The 23,392-nt window shown below is 55.7% G+C and overlaps 1 protein-coding gene across 3 annotated transcripts; it reads left to right on the forward strand.

Annotated features, from left to right (window-relative positions):
* The first annotated feature begins 561 nt into the window (after window positions 1–561).
* PLPP7 (phospholipid phosphatase 7 (inactive)) lies at window positions 562–23,101 on the forward strand. Of its 3 annotated transcripts, XR_008200091.1 has the most exons (4): window positions 562–1,447; window positions 14,310–14,670; window positions 19,062–19,153; window positions 22,981–23,101. XR_008200091.1 is itself a non-coding variant. In XM_052647436.1 (3 exons), coding segments are annotated over exons 1-3 (813 nt in total). In that variant the 5' UTR covers window positions 565–996; the 3' UTR covers window positions 15,333–15,608. The 3 variants fall into 3 exon arrangements, 2 of the variants coding, with proteins under 2 accessions (XP_052503396.1, XP_052503395.1); XM_052647436.1 differs by lacking the exons at window positions 19,062–19,153; window positions 22,981–23,101 and adding an exon at window positions 15,332–15,608 and having other exon boundaries at window positions 565–1,447; XM_052647435.1 differs by lacking the exons at window positions 19,062–19,153; window positions 22,981–23,101 and having other exon boundaries at window positions 701–1,447; window positions 14,310–15,608.
* The last annotated feature ends 291 nt before the right edge of the window (window positions 23,102–23,392 follow it).

Here is a 23,392-nt window from a genome sequence, read left to right on the forward strand (position 1 = left end):
TATCCGCGTGATGCTTGCAATCATTCACACATGTCATTCATTTAATACCTGCTGAACTATACTTTCTCCAGGGGACAGGGATGCACGTGGTGTGTTCCCTTTGCTACAGTGCCAGGCACCTTGTGTGGCACCAGGAGCTTGGAACATATTTACAGGTTGCCCGAAGCTGCTACAGTGATCCCATCCTCCACAAAGCTCCAGGCAGCGGAGGCCACCTCCAAGGAGCAGATCCATTACCAACCAATTCATTACCCCTCCCTCGAATGGAAATCAAGTCTTACAGATTGAACAGTCGTGCACTGAAGCCAAATTCAAGACTGAAAAATGTCAAAACCCAGCCTGCCAGCTTAATGAAATGCTGGCACGGAGGGGAGGGGCTGGGCTTAGCCCCGCCCCCAGCAGACCCAGAATGATGCTGTCAATGACGTCATTCACCCCATCCGGTGTCCGGAGAAGCCTCTGGCCTGAGCTTTGCTGTCTGGTCCATGGGACCAGATCCAAGCCATCCAGGCCAGTGGGGCAAGTGGGCCTGGCTCCCCGGGCTCTGGGCTGCTCAGAAGGAAGCTGATTAAAGCAGGGGTAAGTCAGGGGCCCACCGCTGGGCCTCTGGCTAGGGGCTCAGCCGAGGCCAGACCTGTAGGACTACATTTCCCAGAGTCCCCCAGGTCCCCCCACAGCGAGCCATTGGGAGATTTTAATAGCCCAGGCCCGAGGCAGCCAGGCCGCAGCTGTGGACGCGTCTGCCTCCCGGTGGCTCCATTGGCGCTGGCCGGCACTGGGGGGCTCAATTGGCTGCCCGGCTGGCACTGACATTCCCCAGGAGCCTGGTGGCAGCCGGAGGTAAACAGCCATGTGCAGGCCCGCTCTCTATATTTAACATCTGCCGAGGAGCCAGCAGGGAGGCAGAGAGCAGGGGCGGCTCCGGCGCTCCTGTCTTTGGGGGAGAGGGGCCTCGCGGCCAGGCTGGTACCAGCCCTTGCCAGGCGATCGTCAACCATGCCAGCCTCCCAGAGCCGGGCCCGGGCCCGGGACCGCAGCAACATCCTCAACCGGGCCGAGTTCCTGTCCCTGAACCAGCCCCCCAAGGGGGCCCCGGAGCCCCGCAGCTCGGGCAGGAAGGCCTCAGGCCCCTCGACACAGCCCCCAGCCCCTGGGGACGGGGCCCGCGAGCGGCGCCAGTCCCAGCAGCTGCCCGAGGAGGACTGCATGCAGCTGAACCCCTCCTTCAAGGGCATCGCCTTCAACTCCCTGCTGGCCATTGACATCTGCATGTCCAAGCGCCTGGGGGTGTGCGCCGGCCGGGCCGCGTCCTGGGCCAGTGCCCGCTCCATGGTCAAGCTCATCGGCATCACAGGCCACGGCGTCCCCTGGATCGGGGGCACCATCCTCTGCCTGGTGAAGAGCAGCACGCTGGCTGGCCAGGAGGTGCTCATGAACCTGCTTCTGGGTGAGTGCACCCGCCCGTCGTCCGCCACCCACCCTGCCAGGCCTTGGGAGGGAGCCAGACCCACCCCGCCCCTGCTAGGGCCAGTGGGGCCCCTCAGAAACTGACTGGAACAGTCTAATGAGGTTAGCAGGAAGGGTGCCCCAGAAACAGGCAAGCCTCCGGCCTGGGGAAAGAGGGAGCTGCGGATGTCCAGACCATAGTCCCCTGCAAAGTGGGAGCCTTGAGAATGCAGAGCCCCAGTGGGAACTTCTGAGGAAGAGCTCTGCCCTGGGCAAAGCACATCGCTGACCAGAAGCAATTTGGAGCGGGTGCCGGAGGCCTTGAGGGATGTGTCTGGGAGTCTGGCGGGTGCTCTGGAGTGGGATGTCTAACCCTGTCACTCCCATCCCATGGATAGGTCCTCGAGTTCCTAGGCTGCTTGCAGGCAGCAGTTGGGAGCTGCCCACCCTCCCCCAACACCCTGCTTGGCTCAGGGACCCTGAAAGCCCTCTGGGATCCCTGGCGGGTGTGGGGGTGCAATCTGGGGCTCCCACCCACTCAGGGCCTCCTGGAGTGCTTACCTGCCACTTCCCTCGGGGAGTCGCTGGAGGAGAGGACCTGGGGAGCTTTGGTTTGTTTGCAAAGTCTTTGCCACCGGCGTCTTTCGGTCGAGCACTGCCCCGTGCCAGGTGCCACGTGGGCCCATGTGGAAGGCAGGCCCTCCCCTCTACCCAGGAGGTAATGCCCAGCCCCCGTCTGGCCCACCCTCCGGGCGCCTCCAGATCCCCAAGGTGCTCGGGCCCCTCTGCCGCCACCCTCCAAGCTGGGCCATGTTAACCTCCGGGCACTTCTCAGCACAGCCACCATTTGGGACACAAGTAGGGGGCGAGGGGGCATGGCTCAGGCTAAGCCAACACTGACAAGGGGTCCCAGTACTGAAGGGATGTGGGTTGGACCCCTGAGAACTGCCATCCAGGAGAAGTTAGAGTAGCTGTGAGCCTTCCTGCTCAGGTCTCAGAGCATCTGGGGTGGGTGCCGCTAGTGGGATGTGGGAAGGGCGAAGTAGCAGACGTTCATGCAGGAGATGCCGGGTCTGGTACCTCAGTGTTTTCTTGTTCTTGTTCCTAAATGATCCGCGTTACTTGCTGTTATTCCCAAATAAGCAGTCACAACGTGGCTGCTGCTCTTCCCATTCCCACTTCGCAGATGAGGAAACTAAGCCTCCTGGAAATAAAGCAACCTGGCCAAGACTTCAGAACTTGAGATTTGCACTAAGTCCTGCCTGACATCCCGGCCTGTGCTCTTTCCGGGCACCTGGAAAGCCCTGGGCTTGGGATGGAGGGGCAGAGCACGGTGGCCGGGGGGTTTTGGGGGGCAGTGCAGAACCATGGTCTTGCCATCTAGTGCCCGTTGAAGCCTCAGACAGAGCAGTGACTCAAGAAAACTGTGAAGGGAGGGTGCAGTCAGGTTGCCTGGTGTCCAAGGACGAGCGTGGGAAAGTGTCCTTGAGCCTCTCTCTCAACCCCGCTCCCTAGACCCGTCCGCACGGTCCGTCCGTGTGTGATGTTGGAAGTGGTGAAGCTGTGCTGGTGATTTATTCAGCACTTACTATGTGCCTGGTTTTTCATAAACCACGTCATCACATATCATCCTCACCACAACGCCCAGGGAGAAGCTGCTATTCTCCCTGTTTAAAGAGGGAGAAACTGAGGCAAACAGAGACGCTCTGCCCTCAACCGTGTGGCTAGTTAGTGATGGAGCCGGGACTGGAACTGACACCACTCTGGCCGGTCAGGACGAGGCTTCCGGCTTTTACCAGCAACCAGATTCTGTGCACACAAAGTTGTTTGTTTTGTAGGACAGAGAGCAGGATTCAAGAACTCTCCCTTCTTGAACAAGGATAGTTGTTTCTCAGTTTTTAAAAACATCATTTAGTGAGCTCCACTTAGATACCAAGTACTATGCCGTGGATGTCTTGTATTTCATGATGTTAAAATCTTTTTAATGATAGTATAATGTAAATTTTAATATACCCACTACACAGATGCGTTAACTGAGGCTCACAGGAGTCGAGGGATTTGTCCAGCCCCACATATCTGTAAGTGGTAGACCCAGGAACCAAGACAAGTCCTCTAGGCTACAAACCCCTTGCCTTCCCGCTCCCTTTTGGTCTGCAGGTCGGGCAGACCAGTCCACATTGAGGAGATACCTGCAGAGAGGTCTCCCTTTTACCAGCAGTTTTGCTCGTGTATCCAGGTACCAAGACCATGGAGGAAAAAAGAGCCTGGCCCAGAGAAATTGCTCAGAGCAGGCAGGGTGGTCTGTGGACCTGCATTCTCGGTGGGGATGTGGACCCAGAAAAGCAGCAAATAACCAAGCTGGGTTGATCCCACGGCTCTGCCCTGCCCTGCCAAGAGCAGCTGCCCACACTGCCTTCTGCCCGGGATGGCAGACCGCCCTTGAGGGAAAAGCTGCACAGAGCAGTCTATCCCTTAGTCTTTGGGACCCTGGGCCTGGGGGCAGGGGCTTTCAACCCTGGAGCCCCGAGGTTGATGTGGACTTGTCCTGGTCCTCTCCCTGACCCTTCCTCACTCTGGTCAAGTCAGTTCCCATCGCTGAGCCTCAGTTTCTTCATCTGTACATGGGGCATCAGGGCTGTGGTGGGGACTCAAGAGGAGCTGGCAAAGCACCAGGCACAGTGGGTGGCAGGTGGACGTGGGCACTGCAGGGCCCCGAGGGATGAGGGGCCCAGCCCAGTCCTGCCTGCCTACTCTGAGCACCAGGGATCCAGCAAAATCCTGGGGGCAGAGCCTCCATGGTATCGTTGGGACCCGGGCTCTCCTCAGCCCCAAAGGAGAAAACTCAGGAGCCTTGGGAAACGGAGCTCCAGCCACTGGACCCGGGAGAGTCCCAGCTGGGCCCGGAGGAAGTCCTCCCTTCTGCTCCCTGAAATCCACCTCCCTTGCGGAGGGCTATGATGTGTTGCACAGACCTGGAAGCCTCAAAGGGGGTCTTAGCAGCTGGCACGAGCTTGGCTCCAGAGTTGGCTGGACCTGGGTGCACATCCCAGCCCTGCTGTGGGACCTGGGGCAAGTAACTTGGCCTCTCTGAGCCTCATTTTCCTCATCTGTCTAGTGGGTTGCTGGGATACTCCCCTGAAGAATTACACATGGCACATACCCACGCCAGCTAATGCTTGTGGAAGGCAATCAACATTAGCCAACCTCATCACCATTGCCATCGTCAAAAGAAGTCCCAGGTCCAGGGTCGATCCAGGTCCCCTCCAAGCTGTAGGCACCTGTGACGTGACCTGATCCCCCCCTTTGTCCTCTCTCTGCAATGCCCGGCTTGATGATCCCAAAGCAGGCAGGTAGTAGGGGACCTGGGCCATTCCCATTCACCAGACCCATGCTGGTTTCCCCCTGGGCCCATCTTCAGGAGGAAATGGTTTCCATGTCTTATTTCCATGATCTATAAAATAATCCTAATTGAAATGTCCCTGATTATGAAAACTATATATTCCTTTTTTTGTATGTCATTTTTTTATTGTGGTAAAATAGACGTAACCTAGAACTTACCGTTCCAGCCATTTTTAAGTGTACACCAATATGCAGTACAGGCTTCCCAGGCGGCTCAGCGGTGAAGAACCTGCCTGCCAGTGCAGAGGACTTGGGTTCCGTCCCTGGGTCGGGAGGATCCCCAGGAGAAGGAAACGGCAACCCACTCCAGTACCCTTGCCTGGGAAATCCCACGGACAGGGGAGCCCAGCGGGGCTACAGTCCACAGAGTCAGAGACGACTTAGCAACTAAACAGCAAGAACGTTCAGCACATTCTCACTGTTGGGCAACCACCACCATCATCTCCAGAACTTGGCGATCTTCCCAAGCTGAGCCTCTATGTCCATAAACACTAACTCCCCACTCCCCCTGCCCGCAGCACCCAGCACCCACACTTTCTGTTTCTGTGAATCTGATTCATCTAGGGACCTTGTGTCGGCGGCGCCGCACAGCGTCTGTCCAGTGTGACTTGTTTCCCTAAGTACCCTGTCCTCAGGGTGCAGCCGCACCGTAGCAGGTGTCAGCGTCTCCTTCTTTAAGGCTGAATGGTGCTCCATGGTGTGGAGGGACCATGTTTTGCTTATCCAACAGCTGTTAGTGGACCCTTGGGTTGCTTCTAGCTTCTGGCTATTTTGAATAATGCTGCTCTGAACGCGAGGGTACAGATATCTGTACAAGCCCACGCTTTCACTTCTTTCGGGTGTACACTCAGGATGGAATTGCTAGAACAGATGGTAACCCCAGGTTTAATTTTTGAGGAACCCCCCAGGCTGTTTTCCACAGCAGAAGAACCGTTTTACATTCCTGCCACCTGTGCACAAAAGCTCCAATTTCTCCACAAGTGTTCTTGGCCAGCATTTTTTTTTTAAATAATAGCTGTTTTAATGGGTGTGAAAAGTGGTGTCTCATGGTGGTTTTGATTTGTGCTTCCTTAGTGATAAGTGGCATTGAGCGCCTTTTCATTATATATCCTTACAATAAGGAAAATTCAAGCCAGGACAGATGACAAAGCAAGGGAGGAATTCCTTGGTGGTCCAGTGGTTAAACCTCCAAGCTTCCAGTGCAGGGGGTGAAGGTTCAATCCCTGGTCAGGGAACTAAGATCCTGCATGCCTTGAGGCCAGAAAAAATTTTAGTTAAAAAAAAAAAAAAAGAATGTCTCCCTTAAGCCCCTTCCCCAGGAATAACCGCTGCAGCAGTTTAGGTCATGAGCCTCTGGATGTTTCTGTTTGCTTCTAAAATGACCTCCTGCCGTGTTTTGCCCAGCTTGGCCTCATTCTCACGGCCCTTTCAGGCCTGCTGGGCCACGTACCTCCCATCTGGGCCCCCCTGAATCCCTTCGCATCAAGCATGAGGGGTTCGGAAACCAGAATCAACTCCCTCAGCCTAGCAGCACTCGCCTGCCAACTCCCTGCAAGCATCTCACAGCATCCCCTCCCCCAACCCAGCCCCTGCTCACCCACCCCCCAAATAATCTGTTCTTTCAGCTCCCCCAGCCCCTGCTCTGGGGGACAGCTTAGGTGACAAGCCCTCCCCGAGGCTTGCATAGCCTGTCCCTAGTTGATGGATATTTAGACTGATCCCAAACCCTCACTGTCGGGAGCACTCCAGCGAGAGACACCAGCTCAGTTCCGCAGAAAGAGAACGTTTTCCACCCTTCCCGTCTCATCATCTCAGTGCAGCTCAGCAAAAAGGTCCCTCCAGTTGGTCTCTGGCCGCCCCCAGACGGGGTCAGGGCCCCCTTGTAGGGAGGGGAGCTACTGGGGGGGCCCCCTTCTGTGTCACTCAACTCCCCCAGCCAAGCCTGGTGCCCTTAGACTTCTATCTATACCCATGATTTTGCTTTCCTTGCGCCCAGGCGGTCTTCTGAGATGAATCAAGCCACTTTAATATCTGGGTTCTTCAGGTGAGAATTAGGGAAACCTGCAAAGTTCTAGAACTCGCTTCCAGCCAGGGGAGTTAGGGACAGACCGGGACACTCGTGTCAGCCCCCCAAGCCTGGGCACCGAGGGCCGGGGCAGGGTGTCTGACTGAAGGCAGGGCCACTGTGGTCAGGAGAGATGCCCAGTTTGTACACACACACACACACACACACACACACACTGCTCACACCAACAGAGCAGAGGTCCCAGTGCCAAATGCCTGGAGTGTTTCTGCCTCCTCTCAGGGTTTCCCTTCCATCAGCCTCTCTGCTCACTGCCCACCTCCCCAGAGCTCTGTTCTTTTACAGCAGTGTACTGGTTTTTAAAATAACTGTTGCGTGCGCGTACGCATGCCCTAAAACACACAAGACATAAAATTTGCCATTTTAACCATTTTTAAGTGTCCAGCTCAATGGCATTACGTTGTACAGCCATGCCCACCACCCATCTCCTGAATTTCTTTCATCTTCCCCAGCTGAAACTCTGCACCCATTAAGCACTAATTCCCCAGCCCTTGGCATCCTCTAATCTACCTTCCCTCCCTATGAATCTGCCTGTCCTAAGGACCCCATGAAAGTGGAATCATGCAGTATTTGTCCTTTTGTAAAAATAACTTTTTAAAAACGCACACAGGTCATGCCTCTTCACAGTCAGGAAATAATGTTAATGCAGAATTACAGAAAGACAACAAAAATGAGCCAGTGAGAAGCACAGTTAACATTTAGAGCGGTGCCTTCCAGACTTTTTTCACTGCGTATAGACGCATTTACATCTTAATTTTACAAAAATGGCATTATCCTACTGTAAATCCGGTGTGGTCATTGGCCTTTTCCACTTAAACCCCAGAGCTGTCCTTCCGTGGCTATAAATACACATCTGCTTCATCATTCGCAGCGGCCCCAGAGCGCTCCGTCGTCTAGACTTGGCCGCAGTCTGGCCCATCTGTCTCCGACTCAAGGGCATCGGGTTGGTGCGGGGTTTTCAGCATCACGAAGGATGCTGCAATGGACATCCTTGACCGTGAATCGTGGGGTACATCCCTATTTCCCAGGGAGACAGTCCTACCCATGGAAGGGCTGAGTCAAGGGAGGCCTGCCGTAGAGACTTCTGAGTCTGAATCCAAAGCCCTTCAGAAAGTTTAGACCAATTTACACCATCACCACCACCCCAGAGCACCAACTGGGCTATTTCCCCAGTTCCTAGAGGGAATAGAATGGGAGATCAGAGGCCGCAAGAGTGGGTACCCCTCCTCCCAGCCCCAGGCACTGTCTGCTCCTGGCGGGGTCCACAGCTGCCCCTTCCTCCCTCCTCCCCGGCCTGCCCTGCTGCTGAACTGGTCCCATGGTGGGCATCTCAGGGGGAGCAGCCAAGCTCGAGGGGCCAGGAGGGATCACCCCAGCAGCAGCCCTGCTCACCAGAGTGGGAGAGAAAGTGAGCGCCAAGGCAGGTTCTTGCCACCTCTGAGGCACCCGCACATCAGGGTAATAGTTGTGCTTCCTGCAAGGGGATTTAGGCATCTGAGCCACCCGCCCGGTGAGAGGGGCAGGGAGTGGAGATTGTTGGTGGGGCCCAGCCCTGCAGACCAGGCAGCCCCCCGTTCTATCAACGAAGGGAGGAAGCTCAGCGGGAGGGCTGTGCCAAGGTCATGAAGTTCACAAGCAGCTGACCTTGAGGCCCGCCTCTGATGCTGGAGCCCAGGCGTGCAGCCTCTGCCCTACTTGATGGCAGTGAGCGGAGGCCTGGGGAGGTTAGGCCACCAGCCTGGGTCACACAGTGCTGCGGTTCTGGCCCCTGAACTTGCTGCCAAGCAGACCTGTCCTCATGGGCGGGGGGCCCTGCCTCCCTCCCGGTCCAGAAAGAATACCCTGTGAGCGGAATTCGCGGAGACTTGAGTGACGGAGCCATTTGCTTCTATTTCCGGGCGCCAGGGTATGTGCTGACGTGTTAGAATCAGTCACAAGAGGGCTGGCCACGGTGCTGGGGGAGGGGAAGGCAGCCTGGGGGTGCAGTGGGGGGAGCTTGCGGGGGAGGCCCCAGGGCCATCAGCTCTGCTGGGGAGCCACCCCCCACAGCCTCGTCTACATCCAACCCTCAAAACCCGGCAGCAGCAAGAGTAGGGGGGGAGACCACGGGTTCATCACACCTGTAGAGAAGCCCCCGTCTAACTTACTGCCCATCTCCGCACCCCTCCCTGCCCCCAGTCGTCTGGTACCCTGCCAGCCTGGTTCACCAGCCCCAGGCCTGGCCCTAGCCTAACACACTCAGGAAGCAGTGGGACCCAAGACCTATAGGTCAAGTGAATGAATGAAGGGCCCCAAAAGCCCAGGGCAGAGGGGCAATTTTCACCTTATGGCCTCAAGGGACAGAGCCAGCCAAAAATAACAGATTTCCAAAGGCCCAGATGTGGGGTTTTCAAATCATAGCACACAGCCAGCCTCAGAAGCCTCTCAGGGGACAGGGGACACTCCCCCATTTCCAGTAGCCCCAGTGACAGCCATGGGGCTACTTCTCTTATCCGTTCATATCCTGAGTCTCTGTTGTTCAGTCGCTCAGGCATGTTGGACTCTCTGCGACCCTGGGCTGCAGCACACCAGGCTTCCCTGTCCTTCACCATCTCCCAGAGTTTGCTCAAACTCATGTCCGATTCTTTGCAACCCTGGGCTGCAGCACGCCAGGCTTCCCTGTCCTTCACCATCTCCCAGAGTTTGCTCAAACTCATGTCCATTGAGTCGGTGATGCCATCCAACCATCTCATCCTGTCGCCCCCTTCTCCTCCTGCCCTCAATCTTTCCCAGCATCAGGGTCCTTTCCAATGAGTTGGCTCTTTGCCTCAGGTGGCCAAAGTATTGTAGCTTCAGCTTCAGCCTCAGTCCTTCCAGTGAATATTCAGGGTTGATTTCCTTTAGGTTTGACTGGTTTGATCTTGCAATCCAAGAGACTCTTAAGAGTCCCTCAGCACCACAATTCGAAAGCATCAGTTTTCTGGCACTCAGGCTTCTTTATGATCCAGCTCTCACATCCCATTGATTACATGACTATTGGAAAAATCATAGCTTTGTCTTACATTGGGAAAAAATGTTTTGCTGCTAAAAAAGTTTGAAAGGTGTGGGTCTAGCTCGATTCCTTGCCCATTGGTCTCGACAGTCCTCGAGGAGAGCTGGGACACCTGGCCTGGAGGCGGCGGGCAGCAAGGCAGAAACCCACCTGGCCTCCAGCCTCTACATCAGACTGAAGCCCTGAGCCCAGCTCCCCGGTCCCAGGCAGCCCGTGGAAGAGCAGATGCTGCCCCTCCCCCCTGCTTCCTCCTGGAACCCAGAGGCTTCCTCTGGGCACCTCTGCTGCAGTTCACACTCGTCTGGGAAAGCAGATTCATGCCAGCGAGAATTTGCCAACTTGCTGAGCCCTGGTTTTCAACTGAAAAACTTGGTCACTAATTAGATAGATGGCCCACATGGCTTAGACGGTAAAGAATCTGCCTGCAATGTGGGAGACCTGGGTTCAGTCCTTGGGCTGGGAAGATCCCCTGGAGAAGGGAATGGCAGCCCAATCCAGTATTCTTGCCTGGAGAATTCCATGCACAGAAGAGCCTGGCAGACTACAGTCCATGGGCTTGCAAAGAGTCAGACACAACTGAGCGACTCACACACACACACACACACACACACACACACACACACCCCCCACATCTTCCTAGTGGCCAGCGTCATGGTTCTGTTTAGGGGCCCCATCCTGGTCCACATCAGTCCCACCCCCAAGCCACCAGCCTAGGGTGCTGTGACCTTCCTTCAGGTGCTGAGGATCTCGGAACCAGATCATTTTGACACTGATGGGACCTCAGAGAAGGAAGTCCTTTTGCTGGTGCAGTTGCTCAATACAGCCCAGCCTCCAGGGTCTGAAAGCCTGGCTCAGGCCAGGCTGGGGCTTTGGAGTAACAAGAGCAGCTGTGCCCTGGACCAGCACGTACCGGGCTATTCTAAGTACTTGGTAGACACTAGGAGCTCATCTCATCCTGCGAGAACCCTTGTTACAGGTGGGCAGACTGAGGCTCCTACAGGTGAAGGCACTTGTTGAGCCGCGGAGCTGGGACTGGAACCCCACCTGTGACTCTGAAACCTGCAAGTTTAACCCCTTACCTGTGAACTGCCTCCTCCCCGGGTGGCGACAGCCTGTCATGAGCTCGGGGAGCGGCCTTTCTGGCCTGGAAAGGACTGGCTGCCTCCTCTCGGCCTGGCCTCGTCCCTTCGCTGCTCCACTGGGCTCAGGGTCCCCGGGGCTCAGATGCCACCACCTTCCTTCAACTTCCACCTGCCCTTTTGGTCCCCTATGTCCTGCTGGGACTGTGGCCCCTGTGTCCCATGGGCTCCAGATGCTCCCAGCCTCAACCTGGGTTAGCGGCCTGCATGCTGGAAGGTCTGAGCTCCTGGGAACATGTTGCCATGGGAACATGGTGTGGAGGGGGCGGGGCATGCAACAAGGTGGGCTCCCTGTTAGACTCCTCCCCCGCCATGGACCAGCAGCCTCTGCATCCACCACTTCCTGCTTCTGCCCCCTCCCTGGGTGGTCAGGATGGGCAGACATCAGCTGGCCCTGTGGCTAATGAGAGGGGCAGGTCCCAGGGAGGCCAGGGTTTCAAATCCCCAACGAAGAGCCCAGACTGCAAGCAGCAACCCTGCAGAGGGCAGGGAAAGAGGGGTCCTGCTCTGCCCAGGGAGCGCAGTGCTACCCAGGTGCCTGGAAGTCCAGCCCACGGACCACCAGATAAATACCCTGGGACACTCCAGACACTGCAGCTGGCCAGTTTCAAAAGCAGGTTACAGAACAGTGTGTGTGGAGCACGTCACAGCTTTTATTAAATCAACGCTCTGTAGGTGGAGAGAAGGTTCTGGGATGGTGGCTATCTCTGGGTGGCAGAATTACAGGCGATTTAAAATTTTATTTTGTCTCCTGTTTTATAAGTTTTCTACAGTGAACATCAATTGTGTCATTTTTTCCCCAAAGATTTTTTTTTTCCCATTTCTGAACAAGAACGATTGCAGGGCAACAATTTTGGTTATCTCCTGCCAAGTTTCCAGGGAAGCCTCCAGCGCTAGGCTGCCCTGATCTGTCGTTTGATACTAACCTTCCACCCTTCTCTAGCCCTCCTTGTATGCCAGGCCCCGGGGGCACCACCTTGTCTGGTCTGCTGGGGCATCCCTGTTTTAGCCCTGAACCTCTTATGTCCCCCAAACCTTTCTGTCCCGACCAAACCCAGGACAGTCAGTCACCCTGCAGGCACCGCGCCAGATCTCTGGATGCAGGTGGTTGTGATCTTCCCTAGAGGTGAGAGAAGTCAGATGACTTGCCTAAGGTCACAGGAGGCTCCACGGTTGGGACTCAAACCTGTGAGCCCCCACCTTGGCTGCCTGGGTGAAACTGAGGCCTTGGCTTGGGGCCCTCGTCTAATGGCCCAGAGAGGCAGGGCACCCTCTCCAAGGCCACACAGCGGGGTGCTGGTGGGGGCTGAATGGATAGAGATTCCTGTCTCCCTCAGGCTCCCCAAGTGGGAAAAAGCCCACCCCTCTGCCTCCAGCCAGTACTCAGCTAACATGTGGAGACCTGCCCTTCCGTGTCTGATGCTGGGCAGAAGCCAGTGAACCAAACAGATACGGCTTGGCCCCACCTCTACGAAGGGATGATGTGAGGGAGGGAGTGAGAGCTGACGAGCTGCTTACTGCCCAGGGGGGAAGCGCGGTGAGGATGACAGAGTGGAAGTCAGAGGGAGGGGAAAGGCGGCATCCGGGGCTCCTCTCGTCCCTGTTCTCGTCCCTGTAAACGGAGGGCAACAGGGCTCCGCTGCCTTGGGAAACAGTTTGGTGGCTTCTCAGGAAGTTCCACATCGTTACTGCATGATTGGCGGGCTTCCCTGGTGGCTCAGCTGGTAAAGAATCTGCCTGCAATGCGGGAGACCTGGGTTCGATCCCCGGGTTGGGAAGATCCCCTGGAGAAGGGAACGGCTACCTACTCCAGTATTCTGGCCTGGAGAATTCCACAGACTGTACAGTCTGTGGAGTCACAAAGAGTCGGACATGACTGAGTGACTTTCACTTCACTGCAGGATGGTGCAATTCCACCCGTAAGAACGTGCCCCCAAAGAACTGCAAACAGGTTCTCATACAGTCCTCATCCACAAATGTTCATAGCAGCATTATTCACCACAGCCAAAAGGGGCAGGCCACCCAGATGCCACCAACAGATGAATGGATTAAAAAAAATTGTGGCAGGTCCAGACAGTGGAATAATAGGCAGCCATAAAAAAGGAGTGGAAGTTTTGATGCCTGCTGCAACATGGATGGGCCTCAAAAACATTACGGTACGGGAAAGAAGCCAGACCCGAAAGGTCTCACATTGTATGACTCCATTCATATGAAATGTAGGGGACAGGCAAATCCACAGAGCCGAAGGCAAATCAGGGGTTGCCAGGGGCTGGGGGAGGCAGACGGGGACCGATGGCTTAATGGGGACTGGGTTTCCTTTTGGGTGATGAAAACGTTTTGGAACTCGAGAGAGGTGAATGTTTGCCCAACGCTGTGAATCCACTAGAAGCTGCTGAACTGTACCCTTAAAAATGGTTAATTGTATTCATAGTGTTAGTTGCTCAGTCGTGTCCAACTCTTCGTGGTAGCCCACCAAGCTCTTCTGTCCGTGGGATTCTCCAGGCAAAAATACTGGAGTGGGTTGCCACTTCCTCCTCCAGGGGATCTTCCCAAGCCAGGAACTGAACCCAGGTCTCCTGCACTGCAAGGGGATTCTTTAAAGTCCGAGCAACCAGGGAAACAATTGTACGCATGGATCTCACTTCGACATAGAAAAGATGGGTATGGTGACACCCTGTTTTTGGGACTGGGGGGGACTTCAGTGAAGTTCTTAGGGGAAAACCAGCAGCCCAGGGCCCCTTTGGTCAGGATGAGATTCTCCTAGGTGCCCACAGTGGCCCACGAGACCCCTGTCACTGCTCTCTCATTCAGCACCTTTACCTGTCCGAACACCCCAGGGAGGGCTTCGCTAGTGGCTCAGTGGGAAAGAATCCACCTGCCAATGCAGGAGATGCAGAGACGCGGGTTTGATCTCTGGGTCAGGAAGATCCCCTGGAGGAGGGCACGGCAATCCACCCCGGTATGCTTGCCTGGAGAATCCCCCGGACAGAGGGGCCTGGCGGGGCTACAGCCCGTGGGGTGGCAAGTGTCAGACACGACTTAGGGACTAAACCGCCACCACCATATCCCAGGGGAGTGTGCTCCAGGGAGAGGAAACAGCCACATGCGACGGCCCCGAGGTGGGAACCTTGCTGGGAGGTCCGAGGCCCAAGGGAGGAGGGGGTAGGGTGGGAGGGGGCAGGGTGGCGCTAACGCCCTCTCCTGCCTGCAGCCCTGCTCCTGGACATCATGACGGTGGCCGGCGTGCAGAAGCTCATCAAGCGGCGCGGCCCGTTCGAGTCGAGCCCCAGCCTCCTGGACCACCTCACCATGGACGTGTATGCCTTTCCCGCTGGGCACGCCAGCCGCGCGGCCATGGTGTCCAAGTTCTTCCTGAGCCACCTGGTGCTGGCCGTGCCGCTGCGCGTCCTGCTGGTGCTCTGGGCCCTGTGCGTGGGGCTGTCGCGGGTGATGATCGGCCGCCACCACATCACCGACGTCCTCTCCGGCTTCGCCATTGGCTACTTCCAGTTCCGCCTGGTCGAGTTGGTGTGGATGTCCTCCAACACCTGCCAGATGCTCATCTCTGCCTGGTGAGCCGCCTGTCCACGGGGTGGCCCATCGGAGGACACGGGGCTGGCAGGCCAGGGGGAACCGGGCCGCCCCAGCTCATCCCCTCACCCCCATCTTGGTTGGAGGCTGGTGACGTCAGGTGGGCCCGCCAGTGACCATCCCATCCCTCCCACTGTGCTGGGCGCCCCCTGCCCCCTTAATCAGACTCTGAGTCCCTCTGTAGACGAGCTGGGGCCCAGCTGTGGGGACAGCCCTGCTGGGCTTCTGCTCTGGAGGGTACCAGGCCAGAACCACGCGGGGGGCCAAGTCTCGTCTTGTCCTTTCATCACCACGACAGTTGAGTTCCTGGCTGTGCCCACCTCACCGCAGCACGATGCCTGATGAAATACCCACAGCCCTCCGCCCAACACAGGTGCCATCCCCATTAACGGTCACCGACAGCTTACTTAGGGCAGTGCTTCCCAAAGGGTGCCCCATTGGACACCCACCTGCAAGATGCCTTGGGAAGAAAAATGGTCTTGTGGTCAAACAAATTTGGGAAATGCTGCATACACACTGGACATCCACGGGGGCCGGGACTGTCATAAAGGCTCTGACAAGTCCTGCAGAAAAGCTTCTTGTCAAACCTTGTTTAATCCATGTTTCCTAAACTTATTTGACCACAGAACCCTTTTCTCACAGAACAGCTAGGAACCCTCCAAGGAACCGTGTTGCTCCAGGGACGTTTGGGGAGACGCTGCCCAGGAGCAGAAGGGCCTGAGGCATGAGCTGGCCTCTCCTGGTGCCGGGCCCTGGAGCCCGGGGAGATCAGGTGTCTGGGCTGCTGCCCACAGAAAGCCTTGGGCGGCGGTGCTGATTTGGCCCCCAGGGGCCGGACTCTGAATGACCTAATAGGTCGTGTCCAGGTCAGCCGTGCCGGATGTGCAATTCACGTGACAATACAGATGACATGCAGACATCTTGCCTGCGTGGGTGTTTTTCCTTCTCTGATGCAAGTTTCCAGGTGGGAGAGTCCCTGTTAACTTGAGGGTAGGGGAGCCGATTGCTTTACTCCCAGTCAGGCCACAGGGTCAGGTGGTCAGGGAGCAGCGGGCTCCTGGGTTTGAGTTGCCCTTCTCCCCAAGGTCTGTGCTAGGGCTCCCTCCATCCCCAGGCCCTGCACTGGCCACTCTGCCCCGGGGCCTGGTTCTGATCAGTTTGGGAAGCCCTCACCATGGTGCCAATGGAGAGCTTCCCTGGGGGCCAAGACCCCCCTCGCCCCCCGCTGGCCAGGACCCTGCCCCAAGGATGTGGTCGGTACCAGAATCCGCCTGCAATGCAAGAGACCGGGGTTCAATCCCTGGGATGAGAAGATCCCCTGGAGAAAGGAATGGCTACCCACTCCAGTATTCTTACCTGGAAAAGTCCATGGACAGAGAAGCCTGGCGGGCTACCGATGGAGCGACTAACCCTTCACTTTCACCTCTTCTGGTTTCTGGTGCTGGCTACGTCACTCCAACCCTTGCCTCTGTCATTTCGGGGCGTTACTGCCCTCGTCTGTTGTACATCTTCTCTTCCTATTGGACTAGGGCCCACCCCACTCAGAATGGCCTCATCCTAACTTACATCTTAATCACGTCTGCAAAGGCCCTTTCCAGACATGGTCACGTCCGTAGGTGCTGGGAGTCAGGATTGCAACATCTCAGGGAGACACGATTGAACTGTAAGAGGCAGGATCCTCTGGGGGAGAGACAACTTCCTCTCCCTGCCACCTCGCTGGAAGAGGGCAGATATGTGGCCCAAGCCTGCCTAAGCGACCAGCTGCTGCTGATGAAGAGCGGGGTCTCCCAGGCCCAGAGCACCACCCCCTCTGCCAGGCCCAGCCCTCCAGCCTGAATACCTTCTTCTCCAGATCCCACACCCTCAGGGGTCATGGTCCCCCAGGGCCAATCCCCTGCAGGTAGGCCCTAAGCTGCCCCTGCTCACCTTCCCAAGGCTTCTCTCAGGAGCCTCCTTTTCATCCAGACCTGCTGTGGGTGCAAGAGCTCTGCACCTAGTCTCTGCCCTAAAGGAGCTCAGGGAGGCCAGACGCGGCCAGCCACCATGATATCGTTGTTGTTCAGTGGCTTAGCGGTGTCCGACCCTCTGTGATCCCATGGACTGCAGCATGCCAGCTTCCCCTGTCCTCCACTATCTCCCAGAGTTTGCTCAAACTCATGTTCATTGAGTCAGTGATGCCATCCAACCATCTCATCCTCTTATGTCCCCTTCTCCTCCTCAATCTTTCCCAGCATCAGGGTCTTTTCCAATGAGTCGACTCATCATATTAGGTGGCCAAGTATTGGAGCTTCAGCTTCAGCATCAGTCCCTCCAATGAATATTCAGGGTTGATTTCCTTTAAAATTGCCTGGTTTGACTCTCAAGAGTCTTCTCCAACAGTGCAATTCAAAAGCATCATTCTTCAGCGCTCAGCCTTCTTTATGGTCCAACTCTCACATCCATATGTGACTACTATGATGAAGACCCTCAGCTTCCAATCTTGAATGCTGGCTGACCCGGGGTCTTCAAAATACATTCTGCATGCTCCCACAGACGCTCCTGGGCAGCACGTCCATGTGATGCTGAGCAGAAGGGGTAAGGGTGGCTTCCTTTGCCCCTCGCCCCCACCCTCGGGAACCTGGGAGCCTGTCATCAGGGCGAATCTGGCTCCAGCTTTGGACAGGGGACACACTCCGGCCATCCAAGGCCCACGCCTCCAATGGGCCCCAGGGCCTCTGCCTCCGCATGGGTAGGCAGTGGCCTTTAGAGTCTTCAGGATGAGGAGGGGTTTTCTGAAGAACGGAGGGCTCTCAGCAGACCCCATAAGCTCAGGGTGGGTATTAGAATCCAAGTGCCTAACAGACAGTTAGGAGAATAATCTCCCTGGAGAGGCAGTGGGCAGCTTGCCCGGGAGAAACATCCTGTCCTGCAAAGTGTTAGCAGCACCGGGAGCTCGGGCCAAGGCCAGCGCTGACACAGCGGTCACCTCTCCGAGCCTGGTGTCCTGAGCTACCAGACAGGGCTGACGACCCCTGTGGGGTCGTGTGTGACTCAGGTGTGCTCCCCGTAGTGGGGGCACCTGGTGCAGGGTCCACCCTGCCATCCCGGAAGGATCCCACCGGCCGGGGAGAACCTGCAGAAGCAGAGCCGGGGATGGGGGCCTGGGAGGGGTCTGTGACTCCTTCAGGAACACCCCATTCCTGGAGAGTGCACACTCGCCTATGGTTAACGCACTCCAGTGATCGCAGCCGACAGCCGCTCTCACTTTCTTACGGTGAATTATAATATTTGGTTCTAATGGTAAGCCCACTCTGCATTCCTGGGGTAAACCCCACATGGGGTTACCCTAACCTTTGCTAAAAATCACCGCCTTGCGACTTCCCTGGGGGTCCAGTGGTTAAGGCTTCACCTCCCAATCCAGGGGCTGCGGTTTTGATCCCTGGTGGAGGAGCTAAGATGCCACATACCTTGGGGCTAAAGAAACCAAAACATAAAGCAGAAAAATGTTGTAGCAAATTCAATAAAGACTTTAAAAATGGTCCACATCAAAAAAAATCTTAAAAAAATAAATATCACCGCATGGGATTAGATAAAGATTCTGTTGGGACGTCCCTGGGGGTCCAGTGGTTAAGGCGCCATACTCCCAGTGTAGGGGACACAGGTTCGATTTCTGGGGTGGAGAGGGGTGAGAGCTAAGATCCCACATGGGAAAAAAAAAAAAAAAGAGTTTATTAAAAAGCTCTGTCCAAAGGGGATGTTCACGTTGTCTCCTCGATTTGTTCGTGTCCACTTCGGCTACCAGGGTGAAGTGTGAATCGAGTTGGCATTATCTCTGTTTCCACTCGTCTGTCTCCATCCCTTATTCCTAAGCTCTCAGAGATCAGCCTGTCCGTGGAACTGGGATTCAAGCTCGTGACTTGGGGGGAGGCGAGGAGGGGGTCTATGGCTTCCAAGTCCTTCACCTGCCTCATCTCGCTGATTTCTCATCATGACCTTGTCCCTATTTCACAAGTGAGGAGACTGACGCTCAGAGAGGGAAAGTCATTTCTCCAAGATCACTCAGCTAGGATTTGGCCGAGTCAGGATCAGAACCCAGGACCCAGTGTCCTCGGAGCAGAGAACCCTCTGGAAAACAGAAACACAGGGCACCCCACCAACCTTGGAGTGAGACTTGGACTGCTGAAGTGTCGGGCACAGGGGTGGGATGCCTTTTATCATTCTTTTTAAAAATATATATTTATTTTTATTCATTTGGCTGCACCAGGTCTCAGCTGCAGCACGCAGGATCTAGTTCCCTGACTGGGGGTTGAACCTGGGCCCTCTGCATGGGGAACTTGGAGCCTTAGCCACTAGACCACCAGGGAAGTCCCCTGTTTTTTTCTTTTTGTAACAGAGAATCCAGTCCCATTGTGCTAGACGGCTGCCGGTGTTGTCTGAGCTTGCCCTTGGCCAGACTCTGTGGGTCCTGTCCAGACCGGATGTTGGGTAAGACGGGAATGAGGCCCACTGGCCCCTGTGTAGTTGCAAAGCTCAGCCTCAGTGTGGTGTGTCCTCCCCGATTCCTCACTCCGACCTACGCCCACCCCCAGCCCTGTGGGCCCCCACCTGCCCCTCCCGGAGCCCAGAGTCAGTCCTGAACTTGCCCAGTGCCCTCCTGCCTCCCGGCATCACCCCCAGCTGTCATGGGCAATGTGACCACTTCCCAGAACACAGAAGTTCACCTGGGTTTCTTTTGTCAAGGTCACTGGGATAGTGAGCCAAGGGGGGCTAGGGGACAGGCTTGGGGTGGTCTGGGCAGGGTGATCTTGAGGAAGGAGTGCACACATGGGAGTCAGACCCTAAGGGCGCTAAGTCATTGAGCCCTTCTGAGCCTCAGTTTCCCCCTCTCTAAAACGGGGATAACGCTACCTTGCATAAGGCTGGAGCATCCAGAGCTGTGTGGCCCAGGCGGGCACACTGAGGTGTCGAGAACGGAAGACAGAGCTTCTTGGGCTGCACACACACCACCCCCCCAAGAACCACCTGGCCCTGCTGGGCACTCAGGCGCAGGGCAGGGTACTCTGGGGTTTGGATAGACTGGAACCGAGAGATGGGCACCTACCCATGTCACGGTGGACCCAGTGGCTTCTTTTCACAGATGGGGGCACTGAGGCCCAGGAGGGGTGTCCAGCCCACACCAAGTATGCAGGCACTATGCAGCCTGCCCTGAACCCCACCACCCACCCCGCACTCCCCGGCTTCAGGCTGTGGGTGGGCGAAGGGCGTGTGAACTGACCCCCTCCCACCCTGAGCCTGTCTCGTTTCTCCTCCAGGCTGCCCAAACCCTCCTTCCAACAGAGCTGGGATTTAGGGCCAAGGAGGTCACCCCTGACCTGATTCTGCATCTTAGTAGGGTCTCTATTGGATTCCTAGTTGTCAAAATAAAGAACAGTAAGTTGGGGTTCTGAAGACCCCTGACAGCTATGGCCTGGCGATGGCAGGCTGGCCTGGGAAAAACCCACTGCCAAGAACACACTATTGTGGGTGTGAACAGGCTGAAATGTGCCCCCTCCCCACAATTCATACGTTGAAAGCTTAACCCCCAGGACCTCAGAATGTGATTCTATTTGAAGACAGGACCTTTAAAGAGGCAATTAAGTTAAAATGAGGTCATTAGGATGGGCCCTTGTCCAACAGCACAGGCATCCTTACAAGAAGGAAAGTTGGACACAGACACGCAGAGGGACGGCCCTGTGAAGACACAGGGCGAGCACAGCCCTCTATGAGCCAAGGAGAAAGCAAGGCTGTTAGTTGCTCAGTTGTGTCCAACTCTTTGGGACCTGTGGACTGTAGCCCGCCAGGCTCTTCTGTCCATGGGATGTCCCAGGCCAGAATATTGGAGTGGGTTGCCATTCCCTTACTCCAGGGGATCTTCCTGACCCAGGGATCGAACTCTGGTCTCCTGCACTGCAGGCGGACTCTTTATCATCTGAGCCACCAGGGAGAGGCCTCCATCATGGGCTTCCGGCCTCCAGGAAATCGAGGGAAAGCATTTCTGTTGTTACAGCCACCCAGTCTGTGGTCCTTTATGGTGGCAGCCCTGGTTTATCAGGTCAGCTGGCCACAGGAAGAGCATGGGACACAGGTCGGGTGAGTTGGGGACCGGCTGCGACAGGCTGCTTCTGGGCGACGTGGGGAGACCACTGAACTAGCAGCTGCCCTGGGGGCGGCTCCTCCCAAGACACCGTCACCTTGTCCTGAGCCCCTGCCAGGGGAAGGCCACTTCTGGGCCGAGGCAACTGGTCCAATTCAAAGTTCCCGGGTCCCAGCCCCTGCCCTGCCTGGGGAAAGCCCCAAAAGGGGCCGGAGAAGGGGACGGCAGGAGCTCGAAAAACGCACGAACTCCAGTATCAGCCACCATCTGGCTCCAGGAAGAGACAGAACATCTGGCCGCAGCGCTGGGCCCGGCATTTATGTAACCCGCGTGCAGATACACGTGGCTCACCAGGCAGGCGGGCGAGGCTGGGCCCGGGCCGTGCTCCATCTGACCTTCCCCTTGGGAACCGGGCCTTGTAGGGAGAGGGCTGTCGTGAGCTTGCGACGATACCAGGCTGGCACGAGCTGACAGCCAGGGAGCCCTCCCCACGCATCCCAGCCCCCAGCCCCAGCTCGGACACACAAGCACGTGCACACACACACACACGGGCTGACTGGCTGGCCTCCATGTTCTCACACGTACAATTACGTGCGGGAGATCCCCAAGCCTCCTTTCAGTTCTAATGTTCTGTGACGTGCATGTCTGTGGACACTCCCACATCAGACACTTCATGTGCTTGGGTGTCACACACGTGCACGCAAAACACGAAAACACACACATGATCATCTTTGCACACAGATACATTTATACACTCCCTTCCATATCCCAAACTTTCTCAGTTGTGCCCTGGCTCAAACACACAGTGCAGTCTCTCTACACCTGTCTTCTGGTGTGCGTGCACCTTGATGACGATGTACACGCCTGGCCTTGCATATGTTTATACACACACGTGTGTGCTCTTGCAGGGTGTACACACTGAACCACATCCAATTTCTCTGCATGGCCATTGTTAACAGGTATCAGGCTCACCAGATTGAACAAATAAAAATAAAGGATCAGGGACTTCCCCAGTGGTCCAGCAGTTAAGAATCTGCCATCTAATGCAGGGGACACAGGTTCCATCCCTGGTCGAGGAACTAAGATCCCACATGCTGCGGGGCACCTAAGCCCACACAGCACAGTGAAGGATCCCATATGTGCCAACAAAGATTGCCATGTGCTGCAACTAGGACCCAATGCAGTCAAACACATTAAAATTTTAATAAATTCTATAAAATAAAAAAAAATTTTAATAGAGGATTCAGTCTTTGGGATATAGTGATACTCAAAAACTGTGTATTTATCTGACATATTTAACCAAGGTGTCTATTTTATCTCGCAACCCAACCCTAATAAGTAGTATACATTCTCACATACACACGAATTCATGAGGCCATCATGAGGCCTAGCCCAGGACATGCTGTTTCCCTGGGAGACCTTCTAAGACCTTCTCTGAGTCTGGTCATTAGAGCCCAGCTCTGACCTCAGCAGAGCTCCAGGTCCCCAGTTACGGCTTTCAACAACCTAGCCCAGGACCCGGCTTGCTAGTGGGAAGAGGCAGGGCTTCCAGCAGGAGCAGGGCGCCAGCGGGGGTGGCTTGCTGGGACCCTGGGAAAGCTCCTCTCACCAACAGCCCAGCTGTGAGATCTGGCAGCAGCAGCCAAGCCCTGGGAACCCCACCCTAGCCTGGTTATCGTGGGGCCAGGACTCGAGGAGGGACGTCCAGCCGGGGTCAGAGATGCAATGTGAGGCCCTGAGGCCGGCTTGGCTGCAGCTCCATTCCGGGGCTGCTTCTGCTGCTGGGAGACAAGACAGAGCAAGGGGGTCTTGAAATCCTATTTCCTCCGCTTAAGTCCTTTGGCCAGAAAGGTCTGTAGAGGGACAGGGTCAGGCAAGGTCCTCGGAGGGGCTTAGCTCAGGGAGAGGGGGTCCCGGGGAAAAGACCCAGACCTGCCCCTCCCCACGTGACCTGGCCAGCCTCCCCGCCCACTCCCAGACAAGAGAGGAATTCTCATCCTGAGCCCAGGGCCGGCAGATGTGTGATGAGTCTCCCGAGAGCCTCACAAAGAACAGGATGAATTTTTCTAAGGAAGTATCTGGTTATCTTGTTTTTTTGGTTACATAAGAAGACATTTTCATTATTTCATGGAAACCCAAAAGCAAAAAAAAAGGTTCTTTTTTTGCTTTTTTCTTGCAGACGTTTTTCTCCACCTTCCTAAAAACAGCGACGTTATTTTGACCCAAAAGTCATTGCACACCATAGCTTTGTGACCTGCTTTTATCCTGTATAACCACGTTTCTGCATCAATAATTCAACATCTCCATCTTGACTGAGAGCAGCCTCCAGGGATTCCTTGTATGCAAGAGACTCTCTCTCTCTCTCTTTTTTTTTTTCTGATATTTAGATGTCTACCAGTTTGTTTGTTTGTTTTTAACTGCAGTGAAATTCACATAATAATATAAGATTAACCAGTTTAAAGGGTACAATTTGTGAGACATTCATCAGATTGTGCAACCACCACCTAGTTCCAAAATATTTTCTTCAACCAAAAGGAAACCCAGGAGGGCTGTTTGTCCTCACCCTCCCTTCCCCCAGCCCCTGGAAGACA

Source organism: Budorcas taxicolor, chromosome 11, assembly GCF_023091745.1.
Source record: "Budorcas taxicolor isolate Tak-1 chromosome 11, Takin1.1, whole genome shotgun sequence".
Lineage (NCBI taxonomy): Eukaryota > Metazoa > Chordata > Mammalia > Artiodactyla > Bovidae > Budorcas > Budorcas taxicolor.

What these genes read in the sequence shown, in the direction of transcription:
- PLPP7 (XM_052647435.1), top strand. Translation starts at nt 997, where the DNA reads ATGCCAGCCTCCCAGAGCCGGGCCCGGGCCCGGGACCGCAGCAACATC. An exon ending in GCTCATGAACCTGCTTCTGG is followed by an intron (nt 1,448 to 14,309) that starts GTGAGTGCACCC and finishes TCCTGCCTGCAG; the next exon opens with CCCTGCTCCTGGACATCATG.